The sequence below is a fragment of the Bubalus kerabau genome, chromosome 6 (genome assembly GCF_029407905.1).
Source record: "Bubalus kerabau isolate K-KA32 ecotype Philippines breed swamp buffalo chromosome 6, PCC_UOA_SB_1v2, whole genome shotgun sequence".
Classification (NCBI taxonomy): Eukaryota; Metazoa; Chordata; class Mammalia; order Artiodactyla; family Bovidae; genus Bubalus; species Bubalus kerabau.
In genome coordinates, this window is record NC_073629.1 from 75,306,248 (window position 1) to 75,327,740 (window position 21,493).

The 21,493-nt window shown below is 35.1% G+C and overlaps 1 protein-coding gene across 1 annotated transcript in view; it reads left to right on the forward strand.

The window, feature by feature from the left end:
* Positions 1-21,493, forward strand: part of ANKRD13C (ankyrin repeat domain 13C) — a 91,500-nt gene that overhangs the window by 26,948 nt on the left and 43,059 nt on the right. The window contains exons 2-5 of the mRNA XM_055585495.1: positions 7,645-7,686; positions 13,733-13,837; positions 17,201-17,286; positions 18,446-18,491. Of these exons, the coding sequence (XP_055441470.1) occupies positions 7,645-7,686; positions 13,733-13,837; positions 17,201-17,286; positions 18,446-18,491 (279 nt within the window). The remainder of the gene's footprint in view (positions 1-7,644; positions 7,687-13,732; positions 13,838-17,200; positions 17,287-18,445; positions 18,492-21,493) is intronic.

Genomic DNA, 21,493 nt, shown 5'->3' on the forward strand with positions numbered 1-21,493 from the left:
TTCACTTTCTGCCATAAGGGTAGTGTCATCTGGATACCTGAGGTTATTGATATTTCTCCCGGCAATCTTGATTCCAGCTTGTGCTTCATCCAGCCTGGCATTTTGCATGATGTACTCTGCATATAATTTAAATAAGCAGGGTCACAGTATGCAGCCTTGATGTACTCATTTCCTGATTTGGAACCAGTCAGTTGTTCCATGTCCAGTTCTAACTGTTGCTTCTTGACCTGTGTACACATTTCTCAGGAGGCAGGTCAGGTGGTCTGGTATTCCCATCTCTTGAAGAATTTTCCATGGTTTGTTGTGATCTACATAGTAAAGGCGTTGGTATAATCAATGAAGCAGAAGTAGATGTTTTTCTGGAACTCTTTTTGTTTTTTCAATGATCCAGCGGATGTTGGCAATTTGATCTTTGTTTCTTCTGCCTTTTCTAGAACCAGCTTGAACATATGGAAGTTCATGGTTCATGTGCTGTTGAAGCCTGGCTTGGAGAATTTTGAGCATTACTTTACTAGCATGTGAGATGAGTGCAATTGTGTGGTAGTTTGAGCATTCTTTGGCATTGCCTTTCTTTGGGATTGGAATGAAAACTGACCTTTTCCAGTCCTGTGGCCACTGCTGAGTTTTCCAAATTTGCTGGCATATTGAGTGCAGCACTTTCACGGCATCATCTTTCAGGATTTGAAATAGCTCAACTGGAATTTCATCATCTCCACTAACTTTGTTCGTAGTGATGCTTTCCAGGGCCCACCTGACTTCACATTCCAGGATGTCTGGCTCTAGGTGAGTGATCACACCATTGTGATTATCTGAGTCATGAAGATCTTTTTTTGTATGGTTCTTCTATATATTCTTGCCACCTCTTAATATCTTCTGCTTCTTTTAGGTCCATACCATTTCTGTCCTTTATTGAGCCCATCTTTGCATGAAATGTTCCCTTGGTATCTCTGATTTTCTTGAAGAGATCTCTAGTCTTTCCCATTCTATTGTTTTCCTCTTTCTTTGCACTGATCACTCAGGAAGGCTTCTTATCTCTCCTTGCTATTCTTTGGAGCTCTGCATTCAAATGGGTTTATCTTTCTTTTTCTCCTTTGCCTTTTTCATCTTTTCTTTTCTCAGCTATTTGTAAGGCGTCCTCAGACAACCATTTTGCCTTTTTGCATTTCTTTTTCTTAAGGATGATCTTGATCACTGCCTCCTGTACAGTGTCACAAACCTTGGTCCATAGTTCTTCCGTCACTCTATCAGATCTAATCCCTTGAATCTATTTGTCACTTCCACTGTATAATCATAAGGAATTTGATTTAGGTCATACCTGAATGGTCTAGTGGTTTTCCCTACTATCTTCGATTTAAGTCTGAATTTGGCAATAAGGAGTTCATGATCTGAGTCACAGTCAGCTCCCGGTCTTATTTTTGCTGACTGTATAGAGCTTCTCCATGTTTGGCTGCAAAGAATGTTATCAATCTGATTTCAGTGTTGACCATCTGGTGATGTCCATGTGTAGAGTCTTCTCTTGTGTTGTTGGAAGAGGGTGTTTGCTATGACCAGTGAGTTCTCTTGGCAAAACCCAGAATAAAAAAAAAGAATTGCACATTGGAATGAGATGGCTGAAAAAAAACTTAAGTGCTGCCAGAAAATTCGTATTAACTTTAGAAAGAACAGTAGAAATTCCTATAGCTGACTTCTCAACAAGAAAGAAAACCATAAGACCACATAGAATACTGAAGAAAATAACAGCTAATCAAGAATTATATACCCATTACAGTACCCTTTGAAGTTGAATAAACATTTGCAAACAAAACCTAAGAGAATTCACTTATCAGACCACCACTAAAAGAAATACTGAAGGATGTATTTCAGATAGAATAAAAGTGATTCTCAAGTAGAAAGCAATGAAGAGCAACAAAAGTGGTAAGAAATCCTAAATGAATATTGACTGTAAGATTCAAATAAAAACTCATGAGACTAGATAACAGCATGTAAGTCTGGATGGAGGGAATGAAGTTAGTGTTCTAAGGTCATTGACGTGCTCTCAAGGGTAATGTGCCATTTACCATGAGAATTTGATAAATCAAGGATGCATATTGTAAACTTTAGAGCTGTGCTATCTAATAGAAAGCCAGTGCAAGCCTCTCTTAAAACTAAATTTTATATTAGCTTCATAAAATAGAAGTAGGTTAAATTAATTTTAATACTACATCTTATTTAACCCAAAATATCCGAAACATTATTTTAATGCGATGATCAATATAAAACATTATTGAGATATTTTACATTCTTGTTTTTCATACTAAAGTCTTAAACATCCCACTTATGGCACATCTCAGTTCAGACCAGCCACACTTCCAATACTCAATAACCACATATAGCTACCATATCGGACAGTGCATGTCTAGGATAACTACTATAAAAATAGTAAAAATAAATATATACCTTTCATCCACAGACAGAAAACCAAAATGGAAATATGAAAATAATCAATTTAGAAAAAGGTAGGAAGATGGGAAAAAGAAATGTGGAACTAGCAAGACAAATATTGAAAGCACAATAGAAAGCACAATGCTGGAAGGTAGAGTTAAACTCCAATAATATCCTTAGTGGCTCAGCTGGTAAAGAATCCGCCTGCCATGTGGGTAGACCTGGGCTCCATCTCTGGGTTGGGATGATGCCCTGGAGAAGGGAACTGCTATCCACTCCAGTATTCTGGCCTGGAGAAGTCCATGGATTGTATAGTTTGTGGGGTCACAAAAAGTCGGACACGACTAATCAACTTTTACTTCAATAGGATTAAGTATAATATATGAGACTGGATTAAGTGCTCTAACAGTTAAATGATAAATACTGTCTTACTGTATGAAAAAACACCCAACTGTATACAATTGGAAACACATCTGAAATACAACATATAAAAATTGAAAGTGAAAGGAGTGAAGAATATATTCCATGTAAATACCAGTCAAAAATTGGTATAGTTGTGTTAACATCATGTGGTTAACACAATTCTAGTCACTAAGTCGTGTCCGACTCTTGTACCCCATGGACTATAGCCTCCCAGGCTCCTCTGTCCATGGAATTCTCCAGGCAAGAATACAGGGGTCAGTTGCCATTTCCTTCTCCAATATTAACATCATTAGATCAGATCAGATCAGATTAGTCGCTCAGTCGTGTCCGACTCTTTGCGACCCCATGAATCCCAGCACGCCAGGCCTCCCTGTCCATCACCAACTCCCGGAGTTCACTGAGACATCCATCGAGTCAGTGATGCCATCAAGCCATCTCATCCTCTGTTGTCCCCTTCTCCTCTTGCCCCCAATCCCTCCCAGCATCAGAGTCTTTTCCAATGGGTCAACTCTTTGCAAGAGGTGGCCAAAGTACTGCAGTTTCAGCTTTAACATCATTCCTTCCAAAGAAATCCTAGGGCTGATCTCCTTTAGAATGGACTGGTTGGATCTCCTTACAGTCCAAGGGAATCTCAAGAGTCTTCTCCAACACCGCAGTTCAAAAGCATCAATTCTTCGGCGCTCAGCCTTCTTCACAGTCCAACTCTCACATCCATACATGACCACAGGAAAAACCATAGCCTTGACTAGACGAACCTTCGTTGACAAAGTAATGTCTCTGCTTTTCAATATGCTATCTAGGTTGGTCATAACTTTCCTTCCAAGGAGTAAGCGTCTTTTAATTTCATGGCTGCAGTCACCATCTGTAGTGATTTTGGAGCCCAGAAAAATAAAGTCTGACACGGTTTCCACTGTTTCCCCATCTATTTCCCATGAAGTGATGCGACCGGGTTCCATGATCTTTGTTTTCTGAATGTTGAGCTTTAAGCCAACTTTTTCACTCTCTTTCACTTTCATCAAGAGGCTTTTGAGTTCCTCTTCACTTTCTGCCATAAGGGTGGTGTCATCTGCATATCTGAGGTGATTGATATTTCTCCCGACAATCTTGATTCCAGCTTGTGTTTCTTCCAGTCCAGCGTTTCTCATAATCTACTCTACATATAAGTTAAATAAACAGGGTGACAATATACAGCCTTGATGTACTCCTTTTCCTATTTGGAACTAGTCTGTTGTTCCATGTCCAGTTCGAACCATTGCTTCCTGACCTGCGTACAAATTTCTCAAGAAGCAGATCAGGTGGTCTGGTATTCCCATCTCTTTCAGAATTTTCCACAGTTTATTGTGATCACACACAGTCAAAGGCTTTGGCATAGTCAATAAAGCAGAAAGAGATGCTTTTCTGGAACTCTCTTGCTTTTTCTATGATCCAGCGGATGTTGGCAATTTGATCTCTGGTTCCTCTGCCTTTTCTAAAACCAGCTTGAACATCAGGAAGCTCACGGTTCACATATTGCTGATGCCTGGCTTGGAGAATTTTGAGCATTACTTTACTAGTGTGTGAGATGAGTGCAATTGTGCGGTAGTTTGAGAGCAGAAAATACCTGAGATAAAGAGAGGTGCTTCAAGATGAAAAAATCATTCATTTTACCGGGAAAGTATTTAAGGATTTGATTTGTAATTAATAACATAGGCTGAAAATGTGCCAAGCAAATATTGCTAGAAATATAAGAAGATATAGAAATCCCCGTTATTGTGGGAGATTTTAGCTTTCCTCTTTTTTTTAACAATAAGCTGACAAGAAAACCAGTAAGGATACAAAAAGTATAAACAACACAAACTGGACCTAGTATGTTTATTTGAAATGTTGCACCCCAGATCCTCAGGTTACATGCTGTTTTCAAACATACAGAAAACATTTACAAAAATTGACTAAACTTGACCATAATGCAACTTTCAACATGTTTCAGATTGAAATTATATTGAGTCTGTTCTCTGATCACATTGCAATTAAACTAGAGATTAGTAATCAAAAGATAAAGATATTAGGAAAAGGTGAAAAACCAAGCATCTAAGAATTTATTTCAAGAAATTAGGAAAAGATCAATTTAATTTACTTAATTTCCCAACTTAAGTCCGTTTTACCCAAATAACAGAAGAAAAGAAATAATAAAGGCAACAATTATTTAGAACAGATGTTAAGTAGCAACATGCCAAAACTTTGTTCTTTAAAAAGATGCGTAAAATTAATGAACCTCAGACTGATCAAATAAGAAACACAAATAACAGATGTGAATGAAAAGTGGGGCATCTGCATAAATTTTAATGTCATTTATAAATTGTAGAAGGATATTTATAAACAAAATGTATGACAATAGATGACAATTTAGATGACATGGACAGAATCCTAGAAAAACATTGTCAAAATGTACACAGAAAGGAATTAGGAAACATCAGTACTCTTGTCATTATTAATCCATAATAAAAATATTCACTCTAAGGAAATTCAAGGGCTAAATGGTTTTATAAACATATTCTTATAAACATGTAAGAAAAATAACATGAAAACTTTTACAGTTACATTACCCAATTATGGAAATATTTGGGTGTGCAACGCTTGCCTAAGGTAATGCCTATTGCATTTTAGTGATATTTTTAGGGTTTGTTGCTATCAGAGCTTTTTCTGAAGCCTTCATTCACGAATGCTTATTGACTGTATTTTGAATGTTATATGTGTATTGGAAGCATTTCATATGCATAAATGAATAAAATATGTATCTAGTTGTACTGAGGTTAATGTCTAATGAAGGAGACAGATGTTTCTACATAAAAAGTACAGTTTAGTGTGAAAAGTTCTTCAATAAAGAGATAGGTATAGAGGGCTCTGGGAGCAGTGCAGAGGGACATCTGATTATCTAGAGAAGGCTTCAGTGGATAGATGATGTTTGAGCTAAGCCCTAAAAGGTGAGTATTAACTTGTTAGGCCAATGGGAAGGAATATGTAGGAAGAGTTAACAAAATGTGTGTAAAATATCAAGAATCTCGGCTATTGGAGAATTTATTGCATGCAATTCAGATGAAATATGGGGTAAGAAAGAAACTAGGAGAAGAAAGGAAGGTAAGGATTTATCTCAAGAACCTTTTATGCCATGTTAAAGATAAAATGTGGACCACGGTCAAGCCTTTTAAGTGAAACTACAACATGGTGAAGTTCTTGTTTTAAAATTATTATTCCAGTTTAGAGAGGAGATTGAAATGAGAATTAAGAATGGAAGTCCAAAGTAAAGGCTTTGGTTTTGGCCTAGTGTTGAGCTGTTTCTGGCATCAGTTTGTCAACTAGTTTTGTTTACTTTTTGTGACTACTTTTTGATTTTGATAGAGATTTTCATAGAATGTGAATGCAACACATGAAATTAGTTCAGTATTTAGAAAAGGTAGAAGACGATCTTATTCTAACCAATCAAATTGGAAATTGATACTTGTATATGTAGATTTCTTTTTCTCTGGAGCTGATCAGAAACAAATGTTTACAATAACAAGGTACTGATTTTAGCAAAACAGAAAATGTATCTTCTATAGACCTACCTTGATTTAGCATATTGAGACAGAGGAAATTGTTTACCTTTGCAATATACTTTTTATTTAAATTGAAGTATAATTGATGTACAACATTTTATTACTTTCAGGTCTATAACCTAATGTTTTCATGTTTGTATATAGTGAAATGATTACCACAAGAAGTCTGATTAATATGCATCACCATACATAGTTCAAAATTTTTTTTTCTTGTGATGATAGCTTTTAAGATCTACATTTAACAATTTTCAAATGCAGTATAATAGTAACCATGCCATATATTATATCCCAGGACTTAATTTTTTTTTATTTTTTTTATTTTTAAACTTTACATAACTGTATTAGTTTTGCCAAGGACTTAATTTTTTAACTGAGTTTGTACCTTTTAATTCTCTTCACCCATTTCACCTACTCTCCTATTCTTCACCTTTGGCAATCACCAGTTTGTTCTCTCTCTCTCTCTCTCTCTCTGTGTATGTGTGTGTGTATATATGTGTGTGTGTGTGTGTGTGTGTGTATATATATATATATATATGTATGTATTTTAAAAAATTCCACATATAGGTGAGACTGTATGGTATTTGTCTCTATCTGACTTATTTCACTTAGCATAATGCCTCACGGTCCATCTGTGTTGTTGCAAATGGCAAGATTTCATTCTTTTTTTAATGGCCAAATAACATTCCATTGAATGTGTAATACATACAGACACTCACACATTTTATCCATTTGTCTGTCGATGGGCACCTAGTTTGTTTCCATATCTTGGCTATCGAAAATAATGCTGCAGTGAACATAGGGGTGAATATATTTTTTTCCAGTTAGTGTTTTCATTTTCTTTTATTTTTTAAAACTTGAGGACAGGATTGAATCTTACTGAGATGAGCAAGGATGAGTGTGTAGTGGGTATTTAAACTGTGTGCTGAATGAACAAAGGTTGATACAGAGAAATTAGCAGCAAAGGAATCTGACATCTATTTGAAGGATAAGTCCCAAAGGCAAAATGGATATTTTTCATGGGAGGTGGGGGAAAGACAAGTAGGATATGCTGTGTTTAGAAACCATTGCGTCCTCTGACCTTGATTTTACCACATAAAGAGGATCATTTTTAGTCACATTATTTTTGCTTAAAATTTGTCAGTGAACTTTCTGAAGGAGCTGAAACCATTTTAAAATAATTTTCCCAGTGTTTTTATACTAATTTTATTTGTTTTTGTTTCTGTTTTAGGAAACACTCCTTTACATCTTGCTGTGATGTTAGGAAATAAAGGTTAGTAAATATTTCCTTTTTTTGTTGTTGTATAGTCATGTCTATGGGGTCGCACAGAGTTGGACACGACTGAAGCGACCTTAGCAGCTGCAGCAGCAGTCATGTATAATCAGTTTTATCACTGCAGATGGTGACTGCAGCCATGGAATTAAAAGACACTTACTCTTTGGAAGGAAAGTTACGACCAACCTGGACAGCATATTCAAAAGCAGAGACATTACTTTGCCAACAAAGGTCCGTCTAGTCAAAGCTATGGTTTTTCCAGTAGTCATGTATGGATGTGAGAGTTGGACTGTGAAGAAAGCTGAGCACCAAAGAATTGATGCTTTTGAACTGTGGTGTTGGAGAAGACTCTTGAGAGTCCCTTGGACTGCAAGGAGATCCAACCAGTCCATCCTAAAGGAGATCAATCCTGGGTGTTCATTGGAAGGACTGATCCTGAAGCTGAAACTCCAGTACTTTGGCCACCTGATGTGAAGAGCTGACTCATTTGAAAAGACCCTGATGCTGGGAAAGATTGAAGGTGGGAGGAGAAGGGGATGACAGAGGATGAGATGGTTGGATGGCATCACTGACTCAATGGACATGAGTTTGCATCAACTCCGGGAGTTGGTGATGGACAGGGGGCCTGGAGTGCTGCAGTCCGTGGGGTCGCAAAGAGTCTGACACAACTGAGTGACTGAACTGAACTGAATCAGTTTTAAACTGACTTCACTCATGTATAGTCAGTTTTAAAATTTTAAGACGAGTTTTATGTTTTGAATTTTAAAACATTCACCTGATTATTTGATTTGCTAATTGAGTCTAGGATTCAGTATATTAAAAAACACAACTACTTTCTCATTTTTCATAGCACTTTTTTCAAAGAGTTAGTGAAAATCTTATACTAACCTTTATGCCTTTCGAAACTTTTTCCCTTATTTGGTTATTTTTCTGTTAAGTATAATATCAGGAGACTGTTGTTTCCAAATATTAAGTTTATTAATATTATAATATTTTTAATATTCATAGAGTTTTGTAAGATTCTTTAATATGGACTATTGTTTATAAACTCGTAAGTCTAGAATTATTTTGATAGATAATAAAAAGTTAGTACTTGTTTATTCTTCAGAACAAAAAAACAGCTCAATGATGATTTAAAAGATCTCCTTTTTAAAAAAAAATTTTTTTATTTATTTGGCTGCACTGTGTCTTAGTTGCAGCATGTGAGATCTTAGTTCCCTGACCAGGGATGGAATTTGTGCCCTCTGCAGGGGGAGCATGGAGTCTTAGCCACAGGAGCATGGAGTCTTAGCCACTGGACCACCAGGGAATTCCCAAAAGATCTACTTTTTAAGCCTATTCCCAGATGCCATAATTATCTGGATTCTCAGTTATCTTGAAAAATGAGGATTCTAGGTAGCTGATTGGCAACCTTCTGAGTGCTAGATTTTAAAATCTTGGATGTGTTTGATAAAAATCTTTGGAAAGCATATACTGTTGAATTTTTAAACAAGATAACTTTTTAACACTTTTCTGATGTTCTAACCATATCATGAACACCTGTTATTGTTATATAGTATAAAATAGCTGTTGCTGTAAACGTTTGGTCTGAAAGATATTACTAGAACTTGCTTTGTTGAAAAACAAAATGCTTTTGCTAGTTTAAGTTTATGTGCTTATGTGAAACATGATTTGTCGGAAATTTAATTTAGATTTTAATACTACATAAATTGGCCACCTGATGCGAAGAGCTGACTCATTGAAAAAGACCTTGATGCAAAAGGAAAAGAGGGCAGCAGAGGATGAGATGGTTAGATAGCATCTCCGACTCAGTGGACATGAATCTGAGCAAACTCCAGAAGATAGTGAAGGACAGGGAAGCCTGGCGTGCTGCAGTCCTTGGGGTAGCAAAGAGTCAGACATAACTTAATAACTGAACAGCAACAACAAAAGTGGGGACTCAAATTTTAGTTAGTTATGCTGTTTTTTTCCTCCTTACAGAGACTCACTCAAGTAACTTTTAAGTAAAGAGAGATTCATTAAAAGGCTATATATTAAATTCAAGCTATGGGGACTATCTGTGTCTCAGGATGAGTAGTAAAAAAGACAGTTTGGGAGATCAGCTATCATTTCCCCCTTCCTCCCTGTCTCTCCCCTTACTTCCTTCCTCTCTTTCTCTTCCCTTCCTTTCCTCCCTCCCCTCTGCCCACCCCCAACCTTCCACCTTCCTTTCCTTCATATATGTATGTATATCTACGCATCTATATCAATCATCTTGTCTTTTTCTTATGGTGTATCTACTGTTCTTTATATATATATATATATATATAAAATATTATCTTTTCTTGATTGATTTTCTCTGTTTATTGAAATTGACCATGACCCAAAATAAGTGTTCTAAGTTCCTGAATCTTGACGGCTTTCTGATTTCAGTGTTCTCCAGCTAATAGTTCAATTTCTTAGGTTCCCGAATTTCTGAACAGAAAGTTTGATTGGGCTAGTTCATCTTCAGCCAAGTCACAGTGATGAGTGACTAGCGATCTCATGAATTGTGTTTGGGATATGTGGTTACTCATATAAAATTAGCTTTAGTGAGACTGACTCGGAGACAGTTGGGGTAGAAGAGGGTATCAAGAATACAGAGGAAGAATATTTAGCAGGACTATTGGTAGGGCAGACCATGATAGTCATCTCTACACCTTGGCGAAAAGAAAGATACAGTTAGCTAAATTTGACCAATAAAAAAAGCTTATGCCTTCTTTTGAAGAACATTGGATCAGAACTTTAGAAAATAACTGAAATGTATTCATTTACAATGTGCTAGATGCTTTTTCAGGGCATTATACATGTTTACTCATTTAACATAGTAACCATGTGAGGAAGATACTATCATTGTCCCCATTTTACAGATGAAAAAAGTTAGCTCTGAGATGTTAAGCAACTTTCCCAGGGAGAAGTAGCAGAGTTTTGACTTGAACTTGGAGTATCTTATGTCACAGCCTGGATTCCTAATCATTATGGTGACCGGCATTGCTCTCTTTTCACTGTGAATCATTTGAAAAGAAAATGGTTTAAATCAAAGTTAGCTAACATGTAGCCTGCTTCCCTCCTGTCTTTGTGATAGTCATAGTTAATTTGATGCCAAGGTCTGATTGCTATTCTAAATTTAACACTTTAATAGTAAATATATATTTATCAGAATTTGAATGTGAAATTAAACATATTTACTGTCCTAGGTCCTACTTTTTGGTGGAGGAGGTTTTGCTGTGTTTCATCATAGGATTGTATCGGCCTATCCAAAATTGTTTTACAGAACATTTGTTTCATGGGAAATAATTTTTAGAGGAAAATAGTGATTTGGAAAATAGTGGCTTAATACATATTAAGCAGGTTTTTTTCTTTTTTTATTGTGGACCTTCTTAGCACTTTTGAGGGCTAATATTCATTGTGACATTCTGAATTGGAACCTTCTATTATAGAGTCATTGTTCCCTGTAGTTATTTGGTATTTTCTCTTTCTTACAAATATCTGGAGAAACTAGAGTTCTGTGGAACATATTTTGGGAAACACTTGGTTAGATTATTCATGATCTGCAAATAATATCAGTTTTTGCTCTTCCTAAGTCCTTTTCATGTAGAGTAGGTAAAGCCATTAATATACTTATCAATATATAATTTTCCATTTATATTTTTTCAGTTGTATATTCTTTTTCTACTTTTTCCTAGTTGACCTTTTAATATTTTTGGTATTTGGTTGCATAGGCATGAGACTGAAATAGGTAGTGGAAGATAAAACATCTGCCTTATGTTTACTTCTGTACAGCAATTTTACATCCTACCACTGTTCAGTCTGTGCTACTCTGTTCTCTTTTATCTTCTCCTTTAGAGGTGTGCTGTGTCTTTAGTGACTTCATTGTTGAAGGGCACTTTTCATTTGTATACGTATTTGTAAACACAGTAAAAATTCCCAGGGCATTCAAACATTTGTTGATTGAATTAGGGAGAGATACCCTATAACTTACACACTTGTATTTACTTCTTTGACTCATCTTAACCTTCTGAATAACCTGTTTTTCACTAGTGAAGTCTTAATTTTTTCTGAATTTCTGGTGGGTATATTGGCCATGTTGGCTAGGAAGAGTTTCAGTTATGGATTTGAGTTGACATAGAGAAGAACATTATACTTAAAGGAGATTTCAGTGTACATATATTTTTATATACTACTAGCAGACTTTCTTGGAGAAGGCGATGGCACCCCACTCCAGTACTCTTGCCTGGAAAATCCCATGGACGGAGGAGCTTGCTAGGCTGCAGTCCATGGGGTCGCTAAGAGTCGGACACGACTGAGCGACTTCATTTTCACTTTTCACTTTCATGCATTGGGGAAGGAAATGGCAACCCACTCCAGTATTCTTGCCTGGAGAATCCCAGGGACGGGGGAGCCTAGTGGGCTGCCGTCTATGGGGTCACACAGAGTCGGACACGACTGAAGCGACTTAGCAGCAGCAGCAGCAGTAGCAGCAGACTTTCCTAAACACCTTTGTGAAATTTCTGTATTTGTTTTGCTTACTTAATATAATGTCCTTTACTTAATATTTTAATATAATATGTGAGCTCTCTAATTATCTTTCTTTTCACTGCTTATATCTAGGACCTAGAACTTAGAAATGGCATATAATAGGCACTTGATAAATATATGCCAAAAGACTAATTGGATGAATGAATCATTTCATTTAGGGAATTTAAATTGGATAGCTATCTTAAATTTCCCATGAGCCTTGTTTCAGATGTTTTCCTGCCTGTTAATATGCTTATTATTTTTAATTTAAGAAAAATTTCCTCAACCTATACAAAGGTCTATACCTTAGACTTTTTATTCCTATTGTAGAAAACTTTTATTCATGTTGTCATATATTATGTTAGTTCTTATTGTAAGACTTGGTTCAGATTACCACATATCCTCAATGTTAAATGTTGGAAATGCCCTAGCCACTGAGTTGGAAACAGCAAGTATTATATAGATAAAACAGTTGAAACCACAAAATCCATTGATGAAGTACTAGGTAAATTAATTTTCCCATGAATAACTGAAAATGTTGAGAGTGATGATTTAAAACCACCACCCCTGAACTTAACCAGCTAAGATCCAAGAGGCTGAGATCCCTCAGTGCATCCTAAAATATCCAGTGTTGAGAATTCCCTGGTGGTCCAGTGGTTAGAACATTATGCTTCCATTGCTGGGGGTGCAGGTTTGATCCTGGTTGGGGAACTAAGATCCTGCATGCTGTGTGACCAGCCCCCCAAAAATCCAGTGTTTTGGGAACTTTTGTCCTGATCATGGATTTTTAAATGTAATTATCCTGTCTCTTGTGGCAGTCTTCATTGTTTCTCTTAAGTTTCAGCAGGCAGCTGTGCCTGGGCTGGATGGTGAGCCAAGTATACCTTTTTTTGGAGTTACCTTTTTTGATTATTTTATTACCTTTTTATTACTTTTTTTGATTACTAGAAAAACTGTCCAGATTTGTCCTTATAATCATAAACAAGTTTTTGTCCCCTTTGGGTATTTTTCTGAACTAAACAAGCTGTAAAATTTGAAAAATAAGGGCTTATGGAAACATCAGTGATTCTTTTTGCAAATACTTTTTTCCCCCTTGAAATAAATAATGAACTTTCCATTTGACCTTGCAGATAGTCCTCTTCTGGCTCTTATTAGTTAGTAGAAGTTTTTATGTAAATTACTTTTGAGTTTCTTGAGTAATTTTTTATAATATGGAAACATTCTTAAAATATCCTTGGGAACAATTATTAGGGAACATAATATTTTGTTTGCAGAGAGATCCAATATATTTTTAGGTACTAGAATAGATAATTCTTGAATCTAAGGATTTGAAATAACATGGTTAGATACATAGGAATTAAAAAAATTACTTAATTCTCTACAGTACAGTGCTTATTTCATAGATCTGTTTATATTAACTTGATACCTTGAATTTTTACGGGATTTTTTAATTTAGAGATTCTGAAAATGGCATTATGTTTAATATTATTACCGTTCTATGTTTCAGAATGTGCCCATTTACTTTTGGCTCACAATGCTCCAGTAAAGGTGAAAAATGCTCAGGGATGGAGCCCGCTGGCGGAAGCCATCAGTTATGGAGATAGACAGATGAGTAAGCAATATAAATTACTATTGTTGTTCTGTATTCTAAAAATATGAAATGATGCATTTGACATATTTTTCATTTGGTATAACTTTCCATACTATGAAGAATTTGCAGCTACTTATAAACTTATGTATGAATTATTCTTGACCCTATATATTACCGTATATATATAAATGTACCATCCCTCAGGGTCATCCCAGTGCACCAGCCCTGACCCCACCTCATGCATCAAACCTGGACTGGCGATCTATTTCACATATGATAATATACATGTATTCAATGCTGTTCTCTCAAATCATCCCACCCTCGCCTTCTCCCACAGAGTCCAAAAGTCTGTTCTTTATATCTGTGTCTCTTTTTCTGTCTTGCAATGTCTTTTCCTCATAGTGTATCATATAAGCTTTGTGAAAAATCAAGTCATCAGTATGTTTCTTATTCAGCCTTTCATTTCTGGCTCCTAGAACAGTGCTTGGCACGTGTATTTTTGTTCAGTGAATTAATGAAGATAATTAAAACTACAAGGAAGATTTGAGATTAATCAATAATTTAAAAATTTCTGAAAAGTATTACATTAGATTTTTATTTATTATCACTCTCCTGAGATACTCAAAACTTTAAAATATTTTTTTTAAAGAAAGTAATGACATTTGTTGTAGAAAGTTAGAAAATTATTGAGGAAAAAAGCTGGTGACTTTTTGGTCACTTGGTGACTCAATTGGTAAAGAATCCACCTGCAATGCAAGAAATCTGGGTTTGATCCCTGGGTCAGAAAGTTCTCCTGGAGAAGGAAATGGCAACCCACTCCAGCATTCTTGCCTGGAAGATCCCATGGTCAGAGGAGCCTGGCAGGCTACTGTCCATGGGGTTGCAAAGAATTGGACATTACTCAATGACTAAACCGTCACCAATGACATTTGTTGTAGCTAATTTTATTTTATTTGTCAATCACTGTTAATAAGATTCTTATAGTATGGGAATACAAATATTGACTCCCCCAGATATGCTAATAATTTTATCTGATTGTGTTCTGAGTGTCTCCATAAGTTGATGTTATATTTTAATGTGAAATCTCATAGAACAGGAATCTTTTTGCACACATCACTATGTTATATGTAGTTGCTGTCACTACATTTTTAATAATATTTGGTCATTTTAATAATTTTCTATGTATTGAAGGTCTTCAGTCAGTTATATTTAGTTGATGGAAACTATATGGTTTCTGCTTTTAATTAAGATGCCTTTTCTTTTTAGGATATTATTTTTGTTCTTTATGTGAACGGCAGTCTGTTTTAATCTGAAGTAAAGGTAGATTGAATAAACATTTATTAAACTATTTGCCTTTATAGTGGAGAAGAATTATAGAAAGAATTCTATACTTAGATAATATAGTTTTGATATTAAATTATAACAAACATGAAGGTTAGTTAGAGTCATATAAATTTGAATCTTTAAAGAATCCTAATTTATCTAGGTAATTGGTCCTTAGACTATTTGGATTTTATAGACCAGAAAAGAATTTTTATTGAGGATTGATGTAAGAAGCTGAAGTTTTCATTTTAGCATCAGTTCAGTTCACTCACTCAGTCATGTCCAACTCTTTGTGACCCCATGAACCACAGCACGCCAGACCTACCTATCCATCACCAACTCCTGAAGTTTACCCAAACCCATGTCCATTGAGTCAGTGATGCCATCCAACCATCTCATCCTCTGTCATCCCCTTCTCCTCCTGCCTTCAATCTTTCCCAGCATCAGGGTCTTTTCAAAGATTTCCTATCTCTGAGATCATCTTTTAGACAACTGTTAACAACAGGACACTGCATCATCTGACTGAGGTTGGTAATCTTGACTCAGTCAGGTGAAGCCTTACTGATGATTAGCTGATGAGTCAGCTCTTCGCCACCAGGTGGCCAAAGTATTGGAGTTTCAGCTTCAACATCAGTCCTTCCAATGAACACCCAGGACTGATCTCCTTTAGGATGGACTGGTTGGATCTCCTTGCAGTCCAAGGGACTCTCAAAGAGTCTTCTCCAACACCACAGTTCAAAAGCATCAATTCTTCAGCCCTCAGCTTTCTTTATAGTCCAACTCTCACATCCATACATGACTACTGGAAAAACCATAGCCTTGACTAGACAGACCTTTGTCAACAAAGTAATGTCTCTGCTTTCTAATATGCTGTCTAGGTTGTTCATAACTTTCCTTCCAAGGAGTAAGTGTCTTTTAATTTCATGGCTGCAATCATCATCTGCAGTTATTTTGGAGCCCCCCAAAATAAAGTCAGCCACTGTTCCCACTGTTTCCCCATCTATTTCCCATGAAGTGATGGGACCAGCTGCCATGATCTTAGTTTTCTGAATGTTGAGCTTTAAGCCAACTTTTTCACTCTCTTCTTTCACCATGTATTGATGTATACATTCTCCACTTGACTAATACATTTTTTATCTTACTTTATTCAAAGCTAATATTTTCTCTTATTTCAGTAAATGTGAGAGATTGATTGAGTTTGCTGGTATGTTTTAGACCTTCATTCTAATAAACAAATCTTCTATTTACCTAATTGCAGGCACAGTAGTAAGCAGTTTATATTGAGCCTTTATAGTAACTCTTTGTAGTAGATTTTACTTGAGATTTACTATAGATTTTAATGTAGATTTATTCTTACTTGACAAATGAAAAAAAGAAAGTGAAGTTTAGGAAAATTAATTAAGTGTTCCATATTGACACATCTAATAAGTAGTAAAGCTGTGGTTTGGACTTAAGCGATTTGTCTTAATATCTGTTAACTATTGAGAAGACACTGGAGGGTTTCAGGGTTTTTTTTTAAGAGTCTGAAGTTCTTTTCACAGATAGAATAGGATTTGTTTTAGTATTTTTTATGCTATGTTGGTAGTATGTGAGAGAAAGTACAGTCTCAAGTAAAAGAAGAACAGATGCAACTGATAACATTTTGTAGATAATTACATTTAAAAAAAAATAATACCTAGTATGATTTTTGAGATTTCCTATCTTTGAGATCATCTTTTAGACAACTGTTAACAACAGGACACGGCATCATCTGACTGAGGTTGGTAATCTTGACTCAGTCAGATGAAGCCTTACTGATGATTAAAAACCACCAAAGCTAGTATGACTGTAAGTTGATGTTGAGGTATCTCCTTTCAGTTTTTCTTGAGGATCATAACAGCTTTGCCAAAGGTATTTTCTAACATATTCACAATATCTGTATTATTTCTGTGTGTAATAAGCCAGTGGTGTTTCTTAGCATGGTGACATTTTTTTTCACAATTTTTTTTTTAGATATAATTAGCAGTCTAACCTGGCAAAATTCATTTTAAATTAAAAATTTTTTTAAAATTTAAATTTTAGTTACAGCTCTTTTAAGGAAGCTTAAGCAGCAATCCAGGGAAAGTGTTGAAGAAAAACGACCTCGATTATTAAAAGCCCTGAAAGAGGTAAGCTCAATTTCTTGACTGATTTTGCATCTCAACTGTAATTGAAAGTGTACGTTTATGCATTTTAAAAATGCAGTTTAATTATTTGCTAATTATTAAGGGTCAAGAAATAGTAAAAATCCTGCTTTAATTAAGCAATAATGACATTAAAAAATACTGATTATAGTGTATAATCTTATGGGAAGCATTATTTGCTTTGAACTTAGAAGGTAGATAAAGAATTATTGCTCCCAATAAATAAGGTAACAGCTCTAAGAAAAAAGAAGGTAAGTGATAATTAATGGAAGTAATTTTTCTTTGTTCTTTGGATTCAAAAATTTTCTATGAGCAGAAGCTGCTACTGCTAGTAGGGCCAGTTTGCATTTTCTGTTTGTAACAAAACTGTTTATCTCTCCTACTTCATGATGGTACAGCTGGGTGTAGTGGTACAGACAGGGAGAGAGGTTTGTTTTCTGTTATTTTTTTCTCTTTATTTTGGATGCCTGAAAAAACTGTGGGAGAAAGACCTATGAGTATGTCTTCTTTTAGGTATGCTATTTTTTGAAATCTCAAGGGATAAAATTTTTTGAGACTATTTGATTAATAGTTCCTTGAACAGTTATAGTTTTTGTTGTTTAGCTTCTAATTTAAGAAATAAAAACATTGTCTATAGATAATATGATGACAGATTATTTCAGATTTTGAAAACTTGTGTTATCACTTTGTAGAAAAAAGTTTCTGTTGCAGTGAATGATTTTATTAGATCATTATGAGCCTACACAATAATCATTTTAGAAGTTTTTTTTTATAACACTTCTAAAGTTACTAACTATTCTCCCAATACTACTCATTTTGTTTTGGTTATACTGAGAAGTGGAATATTTATTGATGCAAATTTAAATGCCTATCAGTTTTATGTGATTAAAACGTTCTTGTAAAATCTAAAGTGGTATGTATTTTCCTTTGTGGATAAGTGTAGTAATGTCTGCTATTGTAATACTAAGTAATAAGCATATATATATATTTTGGTTCTTTCTCCAACCCCATAATTGAAATTATTTCCTATTTCTGTCTATAGATCTTTAATGATAACAGATTTTTTTAAAGCAAAATGTTAAGCAGGTATAAGAGCTGTTAACTAAGGTATGCATTTACTAATTATACATATTTCATTTCTCAGCTAGGTGACTTTTATCTCGAACTTCACTGGGATTTTCAAAGCTGGGGTAAGAATGTGCTATGTTTTACTGTAAAATATGTAGGTATGCAAAAATGCAAGTGTAAAAATAGCTATTAAATATAAATGTTAAAATAACCAATATTTGCCATAAGGAAATTTAAATATTTTTCATCATGTTGAATATAATGGTTATAAAGCCCTGTGCGTGTGTGAGTTGCTCAGTTCTGTCCGGCTCTTTGAGACCCCATGGTCTGTAGCTTGCTAGGCTCCTCTGTCCATGGTATTCTCCAGGCAAGAATACTGGAGTGGGTTGCTGTTTCCTTCTCCAGTCAGTAGATCTTCCCAACCCAGGGATTGAACCCAGGTCTCCCACAGTGCAGGCAGATTGTTTACCATCTGAGCCACCAGGGAAGCCCATAAAGCCCCATAGTAATATTTAATTATCCCAACCTGATTGGTAACTTCCATAATTATTTTTTTAAGGTAAAAAATTGTCTTATTTAAAAACAAAATGCTGGTTAAAATATAATAATTTAATGTAAGGAATTTTCAGAGAGAAGAGAAGAATAACTATGGGATTATTAGGTTACTGAATTTAGGGAAATTCGACATATAGTATTTAGATACCTAAATGTGAAGAATTTGGTTAATATTAATTGATTTTGTATATTTTGTCATCTGTCAATCACTTTTGCTGCTTTTATTGCATACTTTATAGCCACTGTCTTAACACACTGTTTGGTCGCACACCATTCCACTTATTTATAAAAGATGTTAATTCCTAGATATTTTACAGTCATTTTTGATTTACCTTGGTAAGGTAAGTTTTTTCTCTTTCTCATTTTAAACATGAGTCTACTTAGGAAACTTTTGTGTCCAAATAGGAAGTTTGATCCTAGTGACCTATACTTTACTAAATAAATAACTATCCAAACAACTGACTTTTGGGTTAAACATTTTTTAATGTAGTCTATATATAAATTGGATATAGTGTGCTTATGTGTTTTTTTAAAGCATCTGAATTAATCTTTATGGTATAAACATTTGAATGCTTATTATCACCAAAATAATCATAAAGATAAATCATAAAATAATCATAACAATAAATCAGATATTGACAGAGACCACTCTAGAGACGACTATTAATATTTCATATGAATATTTTCAACTCTCTTCAATGCTTATGAACATGTGTTTGTACACACATATAAATATAAATTTATATGTGTATATATAGCCTCAGCCTTAGTTTTTTAAATGAAATCATACAATTATTATGCATTTTGTCATTTTTACTTAATCTATCATAAATATCTTACATTTTAGTTCATGAAGAAGTACTTCCTTTTTAAAAAAAACAGCAGCATAATACTTTATGAGATGGGTGATTAAGATGTTTCTGGTTTGTTTAATCTCTAAATAAGAAATTTAATCCCTAACTATAATCAGTTGCAACTTTAGATCATGAGGCTAGTTTTGGCTCCATCAAAACTCACACCTGTGGGAATTCCCTGGTGGTCTAGTGGTTAGGGTTCTGGGCTTTCATTCCTGTTGTAGGTGTTGTTGTTTAGTCACTAAGTCCCATCTGACTCTTTTTGTGATCTCATGGACTATAGTCCACTAGGATCCTCTGTCCATGGAATTCTCCAGGCAAGAATACTGGAGTGGGTTGCCATTTCCTTTTCCAGGGGATCTTCCTTACCTAGAGGTCGAACTCTGTTGCCGGCATTGTAAGTGGACTCTTTACCACTGACTCTGGCCCAGGTTCAATCCCTTGTGGAGAACTGAGATCCCATGAGTGCCGTGGTGTGGCCAAAAAAACTCACCCAAGGTTTTCTTAACTCTGATAATGCTTTATGCTCTATCATTTAGAAGTACCAGTGTCCTAGAATACCAAAAGAAAAAGAGATGTAATAGCATTGTGTAATAAAAGAGCTCCAAGTTAGATTGGTCTAAAGTCTGGATACTATTTTTTTCACTGTTTTTTTTCTATCTATAAAGACCCCAGTCATTCTTGGTGATCCTTGAGTATACTGGCTCTTTAATTGACTGTTTGATTAACTGTTAGTATTTTGAATTCTAAAATTGTAACTTTATCTTGCTGAGTAAAATATTCTAAAATATTTTAAAACTGACATTTCAATTACATGAACAAATTGAAATTGGATATAATTACTCATGAAATTGCGCATATTATCTGTAGTTGTAAACACATTGTAACTGTTGCATAATCAAGTTTATTATGTAACCACTGAGGTACTGTTTAAAGTATTGCTTCTGGGACTTCCCTGGTGGTCCAGTGGTTAAGACTGAGCAGGGGGCACTGGGTTCAGTCCCTGATTGGAGAACAGAGATTGCACGTGACAAGGGCAAAATATAATAACAATTACTTTTGAAAAAATGTATTGCTTCTCTGAGAATTTGACTTTGACACAAGAAAGTTAGCACATCTGATTCATTGTTGATAAAGGTTTTTACTGATTTCATGTCACATTATTAGCACCTGATGGTTGGATGTCATCTGTCCTTCTAAAAACTAAACTCATTGGCTAGATTTAGTTTATATGCTTTGGATTAAAAAACATTGGATAATCTCTGATATAAGATTTGATTATCAAGCTTTTTTCTAGAGTTTAGGCATGCTTCCTCCCTTGTGAAAGCCCCTGATATTAAAAAAAAAAAAAAAGAAAAAGGCTCCCAGAAACAAGGGCAAGTTAAGAAATACTGAGATCCAGGGGTAAGTTTAGCGGTAGTGGAGCACAAAAACTCCACTCTTTCTCCTTCAGTATTTGGCTGAAAATAGCCTCAGACTTGATTAATAGCAAGTCTGAAGGCAGCTAAATTATTCCAGAGTGAGTTTTTAGGTATAGAAAAGCCTTAAAATGGAATCAGAAGTACTGGCTCCTGTTTGCAGTGGAAAGTCACATATTTTTCCTGAGCTTGGGTTTTTTCATTTTAAAAGTGAGAGTAAGAATAAACACCCCACCTATTTTCAAGTCTTTGTTTTGGTGTAGATGAAATGAAATCATGTTTTTGAAGGAAGCACTT